Source organism: Triticum urartu, chromosome 4A (assembly GCF_056163025.1).
Source record: "Triticum urartu cultivar PI428250 chromosome 4A, HENAU_Tu73, whole genome shotgun sequence".
Classification (NCBI taxonomy): domain Eukaryota; kingdom Viridiplantae; phylum Streptophyta; class Magnoliopsida; order Poales; family Poaceae; genus Triticum; species Triticum urartu.
The window spans coordinates 4,848,911-4,865,430 of record NC_141876.1 but is presented as its reverse complement, the minus strand read 5'-3'; the positions used below and the strand labels follow the sequence as shown (position 1 = coordinate 4,865,430).

The 16,520-nt window shown below is 47.8% G+C and overlaps 1 protein-coding gene and 1 pseudogene across 1 annotated transcript; one reads left to right on the top strand and one right to left on the bottom strand.

The window, feature by feature from the left end:
• Positions 1 to 285: 285 nt before the first annotated feature.
• LOC147974287 (putative disease resistance protein RGA4) lies at positions 286 to 5,860 on the top strand (annotated as a pseudogene).
• Positions 5,861 to 11,190: 5,330 nt separating this feature from the next.
• On the bottom strand, positions 11,191 to 14,110 carry LOC147974286 (uncharacterized). Its single transcript, XM_087519991.1, has 4 exons — positions 13,329 to 14,110; positions 12,714 to 13,285; positions 11,804 to 12,667; positions 11,191 to 11,735 (listed from the first exon to the last, which is right to left on the bottom strand). Exons 1-4 carry the CDS (start codon positions 14,108 to 14,110, stop codon positions 11,191 to 11,193), a joined length of 2,763 nt encoding a protein of 920 aa, XP_087376117.1.
• Positions 14,111 to 16,520: the final 2,410 nt, after the last annotated feature.

Below are 16,520 nucleotides of genomic sequence, written 5' to 3'. Positions count from 1 at the left end.
GAGGACCGAGTCCTCATGTGATACAAAGAGGAAAATCGAATCGGCAAGGGAAATAGTCTATCAAGACATACACGTACATCGGAATTAGCAGGCGTTTTGGCAGACAAGTTCGCTAGCATTGGGAAGTTGACCAAGATCAAAGTTGCTATACACGTGAAGACCAGAAGAGTTTTTTTGGTTGGAATTGCTAGTAGTACACAGAGGACCGGAGGTTCAGTTTGCATATTTTGGGCATCGCGTGCAAAGCTCAGATAATTTTTCGCAGGGTCAGCCGTATGAAGAAGCATGGCGTCATCAGGCATCAGGTTTGAGGTGAAGAAGTTCAGGAACTGGAAACCTTGGGTTATGGCCGACATGGATGAAAGATTTGTTGACACAACAGAGATGCTTGAAGGCGTTGGGGGAAGTCATGTCAGCTAAGATGGAATTATCATCTGATGGATGGAAATTCGCCGAAGACGATTTGAGAGCCTTGAGTGTGTCGTACAGTCGAACGAGTTCGGCTGGGTTGGACTGGACAGTCTGACGGATAGACGCAAGTCGGTTGGTACAGAAGACGGTGGTGGGATCGACGACGATGACATAGGAGCGTGATGCTGATGGTGACCGACTTCTGAGTCGTGGAAACACATGGCACATGCCTAAGGGCTTGTGTGGCTTCGACAAGACTATCGCGCGGGATTGATACAAGGTGGTGTATACACGGAGCTTGAAGTCGATGCGGCGCAGGGGTGGACTGATCATCTACCATGGAGTCATGTTGAAGGTGGAGCTGGATTGAGAGGCTATGTCATAAGTCGACAGGGAGTCGAAGGCTATTCAGCGATGGAAAAGCGAGGGACACGTAGTTCGGACTGGAGCCCAGTGGTCTGATGGAAGCGTAAAACTCGTCATCGGTCGGTGATGATCGGTGGTACTCTGCAGTGGGGGTTTGAGTGGTGTGGGTTTGCGACCCTTGAGACTCGACCGGGACAGCGGAGGCTCGACGCAGTAATAGCGGCGAGGCGTGCGGTATGCACGGGACATGGAGACGGGCCAGGGCTCCGGTGGTCATACATGTGGTGAGACAACTGTGAATTTGACTCGGGATGACTACAAGCAACGGTGAAATTCCTTGAAGTTTCAGACAGGCGGTCAAGAAAGGAGCGGTGATGTTGAGTTCAGATAACTCTTGTGTGTGACACCCAATATGTGAGTTGTTCACTTTCACGCAGGTCAGTGATTGGTGTTTGATGGTGTTGAACTGATACTCTGGAAGTTGGGAGCACAAACTAGAGTAACAAGGAACTTAATTTTGCTCGAGTGTTGACTGTGGTTAAGAAAAGAAGGGACTACAAGTTGTAGGTGGAGTGACATGGAGTCTTTGGAGTAGCAGTGGTTCTCATGGGATAAACTCAAGTTCAATGTACATGGAAGTTTGATGCATGGAAAATTCAAGGTGGTGGAGTATATTGCCAAGGTGGAGTTTGTTGGAGTTGTGTCGAATATAGTGTACAAGGTAGGTTACAGTTGGACTTATAGTTGTATTGTGTTTACATAGGATGTGGAGTCGTGTCCTAGTAGGACACTTGTATCCTAGGCCTCTCTTATATAGCGGGGGTAGACACACGATGTAACTTATGCCAACATAAGAGCACAGGCGCGCAAGGGGGAGCCGGCGGCGTGTGCCGGCGCCCGGGTGGCCGGTGTGCGGTATTGTGACGGTGTCACGGGGAGGAGCGCCCGTAGTCAAGCCCCGGGGATGCAGCCATATCGGTGAACCTCGTTAACAAATCTCGGTATCGTGCACGTGTGATTGCTTGGTTCTCGAATGATCAACAGTATGCCTTGAATTTATTCTAACAATCTCCAGGAAAAACAATCATGGACTGGCCAACATTACAGGTCCCATAGTATTTTCAGATGCTTCCTGGGCTCTAGGACCTAAAGGGGGATCGACAATTGGAGGAATAGGAGTTTTTATCTAGTTTGCAGGTTATAGAAGCTGCTCTCAGCTGTGCATATCTGCCACTTCGACACCACTGGCGTCGGCCATTCAGGCTGAAGCATTCAACATGATGCTTGCTTCCCAGATTGCTCAGCTACTCAATCTTCAATATGCCACTTTCCTAACAGACTGTGCGACATTGGCGTCAGCTGTAGTTTCTCAAGACCTTATTTTAGATCCAGGTCATTGGATAATCAGACCTCAGCTCGCACATATTGCAGGTTCCTCGGTGTTTGATATCACAAGGGTCTACCACATTAACAGAGGCTATAATTTTTGTGCTCATCATCATGCCAAGCTTGCTCTCAAAATTCAGAATACACCTTACAGGTTCAGATGCTTAGGAGTAGGCAATGAAGCCTGCCTCAATGCAGTTGTAGCTGCTCTTACTACTCTGCTTAACTGCACAATTGTACATGTACGATGTTGCTAAATAAATGAAATTTATCTGTTTTTAAAAAAGGTACTTTGCTGATTCCTGCTACACCACACTTACTCTAGCGATTTTTCCCTCTCTGAAAGAGATGATCATGTGCCTTTCCGTTTCAATTGTTGGTGTTTGTTCAAGGTAATACTGCCTAGGTTTTATTTCAAGCCAAATTTGTGTGCAATGTCTTCTAGTTTGCGAGCCACACTTTCTTTCCATTTGTTGCTAGTCTCTAGTGACTAATTCTGATTGTCCTTCCTGTTACCATGGGACTGTTCATTTGTAATACAGAGGAACAAGATGCTTGCCGACCTGGCCAGAGAAAAGGTGGCCATGCTAATCGGCGCGTCCGACGGGATCAAAGACCTGAGCATCAAGCTTGGGGAGCTCAAGAATTTCCTTGCTGATGCTGATAGGAGGAACATCACCAATGAGAGTGTATAGGGGTGGGTGGGGGAGCTAAAGCGTGGCATGTACCTGACCAACGACATCATTGACCTATGTCAGCTCAAGGCCATGGAGCAAGGTCAAACCAAGGATAGGGGGTGCCTTAACCCTCTGTTCTTTTGCATGTGAAATCCCGTCCACACCCACGACATTGGCACCCGCATCAAGTTGCTCAACCAAATTTTGGATGCTATTTGCAAGAGGCGCAACAGTTTCATTTTCATCAAGCTAGAGGCCTACGAAGACAGAAAGACGAAGGGTAGGCTCAAAACATAAGTTTATAAGCCTAATTAGCAAGCGCATTGCATTTGTGGCACGTAAAGCACCACAATATAATTCCTAAGTGGTATATTTAGTTGAAATATGATGTTCAGATGGCAGGCTTAAGCCTATTGAAGCCCCCCTAATAGAATCACCACTGCTTATGGAGGTGCTTACAAGAGAGGCACCTGGTGACAAAAGTGATTGCCACATGGTGGTCGCCATTGTTTGTGGTCTGCAATGATGATGGTATCAAAGGCATGTTCACTAAGAGGATATGGCTTAGCATCACACAGGATTTCAATGATGTTGAGCTATTGAGTACGGATATCATAGCTGTTGGTGGAGACCTGCCAGGAGGTGGTGGGGCTCGAGACGGAAACCTACTTGTTGGTGCTCTCAAGATTACCATCGGGGATAAGAAGTTTTTTTCTTTTTACTAGATGACATGTGGGGTGTCGACGCATGGGACAAACTGTTGAGGGGGCCCCTTTAGCTACGGCAGCCCTGGCAGCAGAGCCCTTATGACCACAAGACATGACACTCTAGCCCCAAGCATGAAAGCTGTGCACTACCACCATGTTGACAAATTAGGTGCTGAAGATGCATGGTCATTTCTTAAGAAGCAGGAGAGCATACCTACTTACTAGTAGTAACTTCTCACTACCCTTAATATATAATAATCTAATAATCTAGCACTAGTTTACTTCCAACCAGATTAACTTGCTTCCTGTCCTAAATCCACCTTCATTGATTGTCCACCACCGTTCGACGAATACTATAGCATATACTAGTACTATTTGCTGTAACAGGCAGTGGGATTTGTATGTCCAACACAGTAAACTTCATGCACTTTTGATGCTTCTTTCAATTTACCATTAGACCTATTCACTCATGTGAGTAACAGTCAACCACACACATGTGATGCATTATGCAAAGTTCACAATATATTTCAAGAACTATATTTATAGGTAAGTTTAAGATTACAACATACACATACAACTATCGACCATGATATCACTTTTTTGGCAGTTTAATTCAGATATGACAGGATTACCTTTTGATAGTATACTTTAGGAACAATCTAGCTTATGTGTAAAAAAAAGCATGGGCACTAGCTACTGCTAATGTGTTATGTGTCTATTATTAACTATATATCCAACTCCTTGCAAGTACTATTGGCTTGCAGGAACAATAAACAAAGAACCTGAGATTGAGATCCTAAAGGATATTGGCTTGCCGATTATAGAAATGTGTGATGGTCTAACACTTGATGTAAAAGTGATGGGAGGGCTTCTATGCCAGAGGGAAAAAGAACAACGTGCTTGCAAAAAGGTTCTCAATGATGCTATATGGTCAATATCCCAAATGCTAGAAGAGCTAAATTATGCAATATTTTTTAGCTATGAGGACTTGCCCTCTTCTTTGAGACAATGTTTTCTCCATTTCTAAATTCAACCTAAAAAGAAAGTATGCTATCGTATGAAATTGTCGGCATGTGGGTCAGTGAAGGTTTTGTTCATGGAAACTCAGATGGATTAGAAGAATCAGGACTTGAGTATTACAAGGAACTGACACTACGTTACATTATAGAGCCCGATCCGGATGACATTGCTGTAGATATGTACAATATGCATGATGTTGTTCACTCATTTGCTCAACTTTTAGCTAGAGATGACGCGATAATAACTCACAATGGAGAAAATGTTTACCACAAAATTAGTTTGCAAAGTTTTCTTAGGTTGTTTGTAGAAACTGAAGGATTGGGATCAGATACATTTGACTGGAGAACTTTACAAGAGGAGAAATCACTCACATCGTTAATGATAATTGGGAGTTTCAAGATACAGATATCAATGGCAGAGCTATGTGTATAGCTGAGGGGGCTGTGGCCCCCCGCCCCTCAGCCCAACACAAATTCCTAAAGGAATTTTTTTTTTGGGGGGGGGGGACAAAATTAGAATAAAGTATTCTCATCAGCCCCACCAAACACGTATACTTTCCCCCCCCCCTCCCCCCCCCCCACCCTCCACATCGCTGTCAAGCTCCGCCATTAAAGGTCATATGCTTCATTGTTAACCTTTTCAAGCCTACGGATGCTACATATAGAATCCTCAAACTTTGTTGCCTTGGCTAAATCTTTGTATAAGCTAAAACACTTGAGGTATTTGGCATTAAAAAATGCAATGGGTTAAATAGACTACCAAAAATGCAATGGGTTAAATAGACTACCAGAGAACATCAACCAGATGAAATTCCTACAACACATTAGCCTTGAAGGTTGTGAAAATTTTGTGGAACTTCCCAGTAACATTGTAAACTTAAGGGAACTAAGATTTCATGACCTTGACGAGACATCTATACATAGTATGCCGAGGGGATTTTGTGCTTTAACAAATCTGAGGACACTTTATGGGTTTCGAGCCCACATGGATGATAATTGGTCTAGTTTGGAAGAGTTTGGGCCTCTTTCCAACCTTAGGATCCCTGGATTAGAGGGTCTGAAGAATGTATCTTCTGCCTCTTTAACCACAAAGGTCAGGCTTGATGCAAAGGTCAATCTCAACATTCTGACTCTGAACTGCATGAGCAGACGGGTCAGCAATGAATTGATGAAAGATGGAGTGTCTGAGAAGGATCTAGGAATGATTGAGGAGGTGTTTGATAGCCTCTATCCTCCTCCTTGCATACAAGATATTCATACCTACAGCTATTTTGGGCATCGACTCCCAATATGAATAGAGCCATCACCTATTTTACACATGTTGGAATTTCGCCCACAGGATCAATCACATCAAATCATGATGAACACGCACACGCAAAAACTTTTACCAAAGGCACGTGTCGTGCCTCTCTTATCATCTTTATTTCTGTTCTGGTTTTCTCCACCATGATGTTACAAATATCTCAGCCCCGGTCATGTATATATGCACATCCAACCAGAGCAACCAACGACTAGGACTCCAAGCTAGCTAACCGACTAGACACAACTCCTTCTCCAATACGAACTAGTTATCCATCACGGACTAGTCCTTTACATCGATACTTACCCAGTTAATTAATTAGCATAGTCCAAACCGGACTACTAAACACACGGCAACCTTGATCACTACGTACCAAACTTGACACGCATCTAGTCAAGCACATGGCAGTTTGAACCAGCTACACACTTGACGCAACACTACTTCAAGATTAAAGCTAACAACACAAGGGAGCCCTACAACATGGAGACAAACATCAGGTGTAGTTACTATGTTTTTCTTCATCTTCTCTTGTTGATTCTGTCATAGTATAATAGTTCATCGCTAATGCTAGAGCCTGCAAATTTGTTTTGCTTGTCAGGAGTTGTCAGGTGTTGTTAAATTTCTCTAGTCAGAGGGTGAAGATGGACTGCCTCGTTTTGCTGCCCTGATGGAGTCTGCGGATGAAAAAGTGGAGGATGCAGAAAACCCAGACAAAATCGATGAGGAACTCATGGGCCAAGGAAGGAGGAATAACAAATCAAGGTGGCAACAACATACATGATTTCCTGTTGCTAGTTATGTATAGTAGAAAATGGAACTGGAGACCAGCCTGGGAGGGATCACATGGTTCAAAAGCTAATTATATATTTCCGCATTTTATTTGGTGTAATGTAGAAAACTAAGTACAGCTATGCGATGGTTGATCTGTGCATTATGCTATTTGCTTTCTTAGTTTGTCAACATGGCAGAAATATATGAGCACTTCCTCTTCGGTACACCCCCCTTAAACACATCGACGACTATTTGCTTGATCTGTGCATGACGCTATTTGCTTGGTTAGTTCGTCAAAATATATGACAGTGTATTCACTTTGTAATGCTATTTGTACAGCTACTCCTGAACTTTTCTTGTGCCCCAGTGTCTGTGTATTCACCCTGTTGCCGCTGAGGCTGAACATTGCAATCTTCAGTTGTTCTACTGTGTTTGTCAACACTGAAATCTGAAGGAGCATGCATATCAATCGTAGAACCTACTGTAAGAGAATCGAGAATGATTGATATCCATGATCAAACTGAATCTGCTGCAGTTCTTGTGCATGCAAATACAGTGCAGTGAGTCGAATGAAGATGCATGTAGGCGGCTCTTGTTCTTGATTTCTCAGGACTATGATTGCAATGCGTGGAAGGAAACAAACATGGAGACAAATTTCAACCCCAAGGTAATATATATAGTTAATCTTTTTTCTTAATCTGTTGTTGTTGATTGCATTCCATCTTAGTAGTTCAGTGGCGTATATGCTAGGGCCTGAAGATGTGGAGGATGTAGAAGACAGCCAAGACCAGAATGACCTTGCCGTGACTCTTGGAGAGGAAGGAGTGACAAGTTAAGGAGGCAACGACATTGTTAACTTCCTGCTAGCTACATACGGTGCTGCTCACAGTACTTGGCGTGCAGCTACACCAAGTTGGAACAGAGATGTATCTTGCTCCCTGTTTTCTTTTGTTTCTAGTATTAGCGGTGGTTATTTAATTTGGCCTGTATGTATATAAGTTAGCAACAGATACCTGCTGACATTAACTGCATGTACTACTCAACATGCTTTGTAATGAATGGATTATAAATGTAGAACAAGTCCTTTTGGGTTTAAGGACGACAAATGGGTGCCAGGCAGCCCTTATGATATATGCAGGAAGCTGTTGTGCTGCTACGTAAAGATCCAACACTAGTTTCATAGTTTGGCTTTCTACCATTGTGTGCTCCTTCACGAAACATCTCTTGTCTACGTCTCACGGTTTGGAAGATCTAGAATACAGATAAGTTAACTGGCTATATGAATATGATGACCAGTAGTGCATATAAGTGGGTCATGTTGAAATTCAGTATTAGAATCCTATGAATAGGACGCATCAGGAATAGGAGTTCAATCCGAAATTGAGAAGTATATGGTCGATTTGGATCAAGTTCCGTTGGATGCGAACGGGAGCTGGTGGTGCTGTCCTCAAAGCATAACTCACAGATGCATTCCAATCCGGTCATGTTTGAATGCATCGTTCCACAAAATGAAAAAATCAGCCTTTTGTCGCACTGAAAAAAATCATCAAGTATGTTAGCTTCAAGATATTGACCAAAGTCGCTAAAGATAGGATGAATTCGTTGGCTGATCGTCTGGTGAGTCCAACTCAAACAGCTTTCATGCGAGGACGGAATATCCTAAATAGGGTCGTCATCTTGCATGAAACTGTACATAAGTTGCATTTAAAGAAAATGAATGGGCTGTTCTTTAAAATAGACTTTAAGAAAGCCTATGATGAAGTGAAATGGTTGTTCCTGTTACAAACTCTTCGTCCAAGTGGATATATTGGATTGAGTCTTTTGTCTCGCGAGGACACTACAAAACATGCGATATTCTGTGATGTTTCACTTGTGTCCCGTAAAACCGTTTTTCCTCACCAAATATGGTCTCATTATTAGAGAAATGGCTATAGCCACAACTTTAATCGATGGACCCCCATTTTCAATCCATGCCACCACTATTTTTCTAACAGTGGTGGCAGTGGCATATTTGGTATGCCACCACTATATCGTTACTGGTGGTGTATCTTCTAAAATACACACCACTAATATTTGGGATACAACAGCTGGGTGAGAGACCGGGCAATCCCTATTTGACGCTGCGCTTCGCTGAAGCCGCTCGAGCGAGTACCAGGGCCAGCCCACTTCGAGCGTTAGAGCAGGGCCAGGCGAGCCGGTTTTGGGAACCTTCTAGAAGGCTCCCTCAACCGGTTTTTCTTTTCTTGTTGTCTTTTTTTTTGGTTTTTTGGTTTTACCTCTTTTCCTTTTTTTCCTTTTCTGCTTATGTTTTCTTTTTTCTTCTGTTTCTGTTCCTTTTTTTCTTTCCTTTTATTTACACTTTTTCATTTTTACTTTTATCCTTTGTTTTCATTTTTTTTCGAAATTCCAATTTTTGTTCATGATTTCAAAATTTGATCACAGTTTTCCAATTTGATTCACATTTTAAAAATTTGTTCACAATTCAAAATTTGTTCATCGATATCAAGAAAATGTTCAATGTGTATTTAAATTTTGTTTTTGTGTATATCACAAAAACGATCAGTGTGTAGTTAAAAATAGTCCAGCATATATTACTAAAAATGTTATATTTAAAATTTATTCATCTTATATCACAGAAATGTGCAGTGTGTTTGAAATATTGTTCAGTGTATATCACAAAAATGTTAAATGTGTAGTTACAAATTGTTCAACGTGTATTACAAAATGTTCATTGTCTATTTAAATTTTATTCATCGTATACTAAGACATTGTTCTACATATACTATAAAATGTTCATTTTGAGTATTTTTTTGTTCAATATATTTTGCAAAAAGTTAACTGTATTTTAAATTTTGTTCAACGTATATCATAAAAATGTTGAATGCAATTTTTAAGGATTTGCCGCTGTATATTGTACTTTAAGGTTTCCACTGCGTTTATATTGTTCAGCTTCACTATCTGTTCTGGCTAGCCTCGCTAGAATCCTGCGTGAGGTCGGTGGGTCGATCCCACGCATTTGCTTGTTTCTGTTTTGAATTTTTGCCTATCGCGTGATAATTGGGCCGGCCCGTGTGTGCATCGCTTCAGCGAAGCTGCTACGATCGGACGCACGTGGGCGGCATATATATAGGAGCTCCCAATAGACGGTGCGAACCCCTCATCTCTCTGCCGCAACCACTGCCAGTGACCACACCTTCTCTCACACCTCATGGCCGGCCCACTCTGCTCCCCTCCCCACCCCGACCTTAGGCAGCGCCCTGATCCACCTCCACTGAGTGGCCCCCGTCGTGACCACTTGCTACAACCAAGAACTCAGACCAATTTCGGCGAACCCCGGTGGCTATGGTGGACGCGTAGCTCAGCCCCGACCTCGCCTCCCTCCGCAGCATCATCCCATCCGTCCAGATCCGCCACATGTGGCCTCTAGCACTCGTGCCCAAACCCTCCCCTTCGTCGCTGGCGCGGCTCCGCTCAGCGGCTCAGGTACTATCCTACGATCTTCTTCTATAGTACACTATTAGGTTGTCTCCTAGTAGGGTACAGATGCTAGTTTAGTGCTTGTTGTTGTTAGCCCGAGCTAAGCTACTGACCACTACTCTCGCTTGCTCTACTTTCTGATCTTGCTGTGCTTAAACACGCTAGTGAAGCACACATTCACTGGTGTAGCACACACACACACAAGTATCTAGTAGTAGTACTTGTATTAGCTCTTGGCTTGGAATGGAATACTTACAACCGGGGGACTTGGGGCCTATTTATAGGCAGTACAAACCGACTATGAAGCTAAGATATTTCTACTAGCTGCCCACCTCATCTCATACGTGTACTAGACTAGAAACTACTACTAGTTACTACCTAGCTTGCCTTAACTGGTAAGCCACGCAAGTGTTGCCGACTTGCCGACCTGCCGATTTACTACCTTGCTAAGTAATAGCCGCTGCTGCTGCCGACATGCAACCATGCATGCATCTGTGTAAATGCTGCTCACCAAGGTTCACTCAACATTCTCCCCCTCAACCTTGTCGAACAAGCTTGGTGTCGATGATCCCGACCTTGTCGTGCAGCTCCTGGAACCGGACACGACCAAGTGACTTGGTCAAGATGTCCGCCTTTTGCTCACCAGTCCTGATGAACTCCACGATCACCGTGCCTTTCTCGACGCAGTCACGTATGAAGTGATAGCGGAGATCGATGTGCTTGCTGCGGTCGTGAAGCACTGGATTCTTGCAGAGGGAAATCCCCGACTTGTTGTCGACGAAGATGAGCGCAGGGGCTGTGTCCTGATTCAGCATCTCGCCGAGAAGGCGAGCAAGGAAAATGCCTTGACAGGCCTCTATAGCTACCGCGATGTACTCCGCCTCGCACGAAGATACGGCGACAACCTTCTGCCTCACCGATTGCCAGCTGACGGGACTATTCCCAAGAAGGAATAGTATGCCCGAGGTGCTCTTCCGGGAGTCCACGTCACCAGCGTGGTCGGAGTCGCTGTACCCGACCAAGCTCTCGCCGTTGCCACGACGATACATGCATCCATGCGTGAGCGTACCCGTGATCTAACAGAGCAGGTGCTTGATGGCAGCGAGGTGATTGCTTGCCGGGGCTTCCATAAACCTACTCAGGTATCCGACAACGAACGTGATGTCCGGTCGGGTGTGCACGAGGCATCTGAGACTCCCGATGATGCTACGGTAGAGTGTAGCATCCACCGCCTTCTCGGGGCTCTCCTTGCTGAGCTTCAGTCGTGCCTCCATTGGAGCGTGCACGGCATGGCAGTCCTTCATGCCTGCTCGCTCGAGCATCTTGGTGGCATAGTCCGTCTGTGTGATCGTGATGCGACCACCCTCCTGGTTCACCTCCAGCCCGAGGTAGTACCGGAGTAGCCCGAGGTCGCTCATGCTGAAGAGACGATGCATCTCTCCCTTGAAGCGTTGAACCTCTTCAGGTTCTGCCCCGGCGATGACCAGGTCATCGATGTAGATGCCGACGATGAGCAGCGTGTTCGCGGTGCCACGCGAGTACACACCGTGCTCAGAAGCGCTGCGTGAGAACCCAAGAGATGCGAGGCTTGCATCGAGCTTGGCGTTCCACGCCCTTGGGGCTTGCCGGAGACCATACAGGGCCTTGTGTAGTCGATACACGCCCTGCTCGTGGCCCTTGGCAACGAACCGGGTGGCTGGGAGACGTACACCTCCTCATTAAGGTCGCCGTTGAGAAACGCCGACTTGACGTCCATGTGGTGTACCTCCCACCCGCGGTGAGCAGCCACGGCAAGGATGAGCCGCACGGACTCCAGCCTTGCCACCGGAGCGAAGACTTCCTCGAAGTCCACTCCTTCACGCTGCACGTAGCCCTTGGCGACGAGGCGCTCCTTGTGCTTGACAATGGCGCCGTGCTCGTCCTTCTTCACCTTGAACACCCACTTGAGCTCGATGGCTCGGTGCCCAACAGGCAGTGTGGTGAGTGTCCAAGTGGCGTTGTTGTTGATCGACGCCAGTTCGTCCAGCATTGCATGGCGCCAGCAGTCCTCTTGCTCGGCCTCCGCGAATGTGGTCGGCTCCTTGCCGGCCATCAGATGCAAGACGTCGTCGTCATCAACGTCCTCTTCCTCGGGCTGTTGCGGTGTTGCCGCAGCCTCGCCGAGGAGATCCCCCATGCGCCGAAACCTGTGGGGGGCGCCAACGCTGTCGTCGACGTCGAACAGCTCCGACCTCGCCGTTGGCGGGGTTGCGAACTGCCTCCCGGGACCCACCTTGCTTGACGTCGGGGTGTCCGGGGACACCGTACTCGGGGACAGTGTTCTCGGGGTTGCGGTTCCCGGATCCACACTTCCTGGGCTTCCCGGGGTGGAACTTCCCGGGCTCTTGCTTCCCGGGGTCCTAGAGTACATAGGGTACTCCACGGTGAAGGAGCTGCTTTCCGGGGCCTCCCCCGACGCCTCCCAAGTCCATTGCGCATCTTTGTCGAAGATGACGTCGCGCGAGACATGCACACGCTTTGGGACGGGGTCATACATCTTGTACATCTTGTACGCTTTGAGACATGCACACGCTTTGAGACGGGGTCGTACATCTTGTACATCTTGTACGCTTTGAGACGGTGAAGACGACAGTTCCGCGCCCGTGGATCTCCACCACGGATCCGTCCGTGAACCGCACCTTCCCGGTGATTGAGCGGTCCAGCTCCGCGAACACGTCGACCGAACCAGTCATGTGGTTCGTGGCGCCGGTGTCGAGGAACCAACCCTCACTTTGCTTGCCGCCTGCAAGCGTGGGTGTGGTCACGGATCTCTCCTCATTGAGGAAGACATAGCCGCACGCACATGCCGTGGTCAGGGAGCCATCTCCCTTCAACACAGTGGACCCCGAACACTTTGTTGTCGGGGTGTGGCTGACCTGAGTCTCCGTGCACTCCTGCACGGAGTCGATGGTTGCCAGCATCATGGTCGGAGCATGGTCCGCCATATGCGTTGTTGCCGCGCCAACTTGCGCGACCTCGTCGGGTCCCGAGTTCGGGGACGCCGTCGCTGGGGTGTGGCTCCCCCACACCCGAGCCTTCATCGCCTCCCAGTCGACAGGCCCCGAGAACGTCGTTGTCGAGGTGTGGCCTATCACTGGAGTGATGGTTCCCGTGGACGGGTTTCCGTGCCTCCTGCACAGAATGAGTGGTTGTCGGAGCCATGGTCGCGAGAGACGCTGTGCTCTCTTGCACGGGCTCGACTCTTGCCAGCATCATTGCTGGCCCGCCGTCCACATCAGCTTGGACGAGGTTTGTCGTTGTCGCGGCTGCCTCGTCGGCTTTCCTCCTACGGCAATCCCGGATCCAGTGACCCGGCATGTTGCAGTAGCGGCACTTGCCACCGTTGCCAGCGCCTCGCCTTGCCTGGCTTGGCTTGCGACCGCGGTTGCCGCCGCCGCTCTGGGTGCGGCCTCCACCTCTGCCGCGACCTCTGCTTCCCGTGGGGGCGCCTCCCCCACTGCCGGAAGAGCCATCGCGGCCGCGCTGCTGAAGCTGCGCGTCCCACTGCTCCCCGGTGAGCAGTAGTTCGCCGCCAGCATGGTTGTCGGCTTCGTCGCCGCGCTCCTCGACGACCTTCAGCCGGCCTACCAGCTCCTCTATCGTCATGGTGGAGAGATCCACCAAGCTCTCGATTGACCAGGCCAGTTGCTTGTATTGCCTGGAGACGACGCGGAGAAACTTGAGAATCACCATCTTGTTGTCGATGGGATCTCCGAGCGTTGCGAGCTCGTTGACGAGACCTTGCAGCCGCAAGGCGAAGTCGTCGACTTGTTCACCGGCCTTAAACCGGATCTCCTCGTACTGGAGGCGCAAGGTCTGGGCCTTCGACTCCCGTACGCGCTCCACGCCGATGCGCAGAGTCTTGATGGTGTCCCATGCTTCCTTGGCCGTCTCCTTGGCGCCAAGGGTGAGCACCATCTCCTCTGGGACGGAGCGCAAGATCGCCTCCATCGCCATCCGGTCCTCCTCATACTCGACATCGCCGGTTTCCACCGCTTTTCACATATGCCGAGCCTCCATGATGACTTTTATCATGACCGACCAACTGGGGTAGTTGGTCCGCGTGAGGAGAGGGAAGGAGGTGCTGGATATGCCCACGTCACGCACGGAGCGTGGTGCACCCAGCTCACCTCCCGGCCTGCTTCGCAGCGAGCGCGTCCGCCGCACGGGTGTCCTCAGCCGAGCTATGCTCGGCGGTCTTGGAGCCGTCGCCGGCGACGCCTTCCTTCGGCATATGCTTCGGCATAACGTAAGGCTCTGATGCCAATTGTTAGCCCGAACTATGTACAGAGTAGCTGGCTACTCAGGATCAGACACAAGTCGAGGATGAGATGAACTACACAGGGCAGCGGCTGTGTGGTACTAGCCTACTACTACTTGCACTCAAGTATACTACCGAAGCAACAAGCAGAATGGCAAAGCACACTTGCAAGTGCTGCTTACACACACGCACACATATGTAGTAGTACTACACTTGAGACTTGGCTGGATAGAAATGAAATGGCCTTACTTACAACGATGGGCATCGGCCCTATATATAGTGTAATGAACCGACTATACTACGCATAGGCTGACGTCAAACAAGTGAACTACGTCACTGCTGACCTCTTACTACTTAGCTACTAAGGCACGCCTGCTGCTCTTGCTAGTAAAAGATTTTACTTGCTGCCGTGCCGACATGCAGCCATGCATGCATCTGAGACGTAAATGCTGCTGCTGCCGTTGTGTGCACCGGAAGACCAAGGTTGACCCAACAGTTTTGTGCATAGAGGCCAGAGAATAGTTCTTCGGATTGTACATAATTGATTTGATGCATACTTTGATCCATTCTTTCTAGTGAATGGACCACATGTGCTCCGACGTACAGTACTAGATGAGTGTGAACTATGATCTTCCTTTTTGCCAAGTTTAAATTTAGCTAAATTGTCATCTAACTGCTATAATTTTTCAGAGATAGTGCAGTCTGAATGTAAGAGCATGGCGTGCTATATATCTAGGCCACCATGTCTTAATAGTAAGGTATTAACGGAAATCCATTGGTGCTCCTGCACGTGATTATTCTTTTTGACATGTCAAAAAAAATCCAACAAATTTTTATGTGTTCTTTGTCACATCCAAATGCTACAACAAATTTGTAGGCAAAAAGATTAAACATTTAGGCCTGTGCAAAAAAGCAAAATAAACACCAAATGTTACCCCAAAATGTCACCCTAAATTTGGTTTTTCACCGACGAAACACCGCTGCTCCATTTCGCATGCAAATTTTCAAGGATGCTTGTGACACTAACTTGAACATATACAAAAAAATTCAAAATTTTTTAAAAACATTTACTATATTTATTTTAGCTATTCACGTGGGAGCGCGCGCTCCCGGGAGTCAAAACGCCATTATCAGTATGTACGTACTAGGATATATGTTACTCCAAATTAGCAATTAACACTTATCAATGTTTTGTGTAATTTCTTCATGATTGCTCTGCAGGTCTGCTCATGTAGATAATGTAATTTTTTTAGTATGATATATGCAAGTAGTTGTGTTGTTTTACTCTCAAACACCAAAAATTTCAGAATTATTTGGCCTTCTTTTTTCTTTAGTTCCAATGTTAAATTTGAGGATATGTGGGTGTGCACTACTGGATTCGCCACCTATGCCGACGGCCCCGGGCCATCGACATATGCCGTTCGCCTTCGGCTTAGATCTATGCCGACGGCGGCCGACGGCATACCCCTGTCGGCATAGACCACGTCAGCGTAGTCTTGTCAGACCGTCGACATAGTTTAGCCGTCGGCATAGGGGCCTATGCCGACGGCTTCCGTACGGCCGTCGGCATAGTTTAGCCGTCGGCAGTGATTTTCACCTGACGGCAACGGACGGCGCCGTCAAAAGCGCTGACGAATCACGGGCCGCCGCGTGGCAGAGGTATGGCCGTCGGCATAGATGAAAATGGACATCCGGGCCAAACCCACAGCTACATCACCTCCGTGTAGACCCGACGCGTCCGTTTCCCCCTCCAAGTGCTGGCGGCGGCGCCGTCCGTGAGGGGGGCCACACCCCGGAGACGTGTGCCGCCTCTTCAGACATGCCACAACACCACCCCGTATGTATGAGGGCCCGGTGCGACGCTTCGGTGGCATTGCTACCCCCCGGGCCCCCGTCCCGCCTTACCCTGGAGCGGTTGACCACAAGATCTAGCCCTTTGACTTTCCACGGACGTGTTTTGACCAGGTACCCTCTTCACCCGGTTGTGTTAGGTCAGCCCATAGGAACACCTGGGAGCAACATCTGGGCCATACCCACAGCTACATCACCTCCGTGTAGACCCGACGCATCCGTTTCCCCCCTCCAAGTGCCGGCGGCGGCATCGTC

Excerpts from the sequence above, each read along its gene's own strand:
- LOC147974286 (XM_087519991.1), bottom strand. The coding sequence starts at position 14,110 with ATGGCGATGGAGGCGATCTTGCGCTCCGTCCCAGAGGAGATGGTGCTC. Across the intron at positions 12,668-12,713 it reads CGTCTCAAAGCGTACAAGAT|CGTACAAGATGTACAAGATG; the intron begins GTACAAGATGTA and ends CATGTCTCAAAG. Across the intron at positions 11,736-11,803 it reads GTACGTCTCCCAGCCACCCG|CCCCAAGGGCGTGGAACGCC; the intron begins GTTCGTTGCCAA and ends GTCTCCGGCAAG.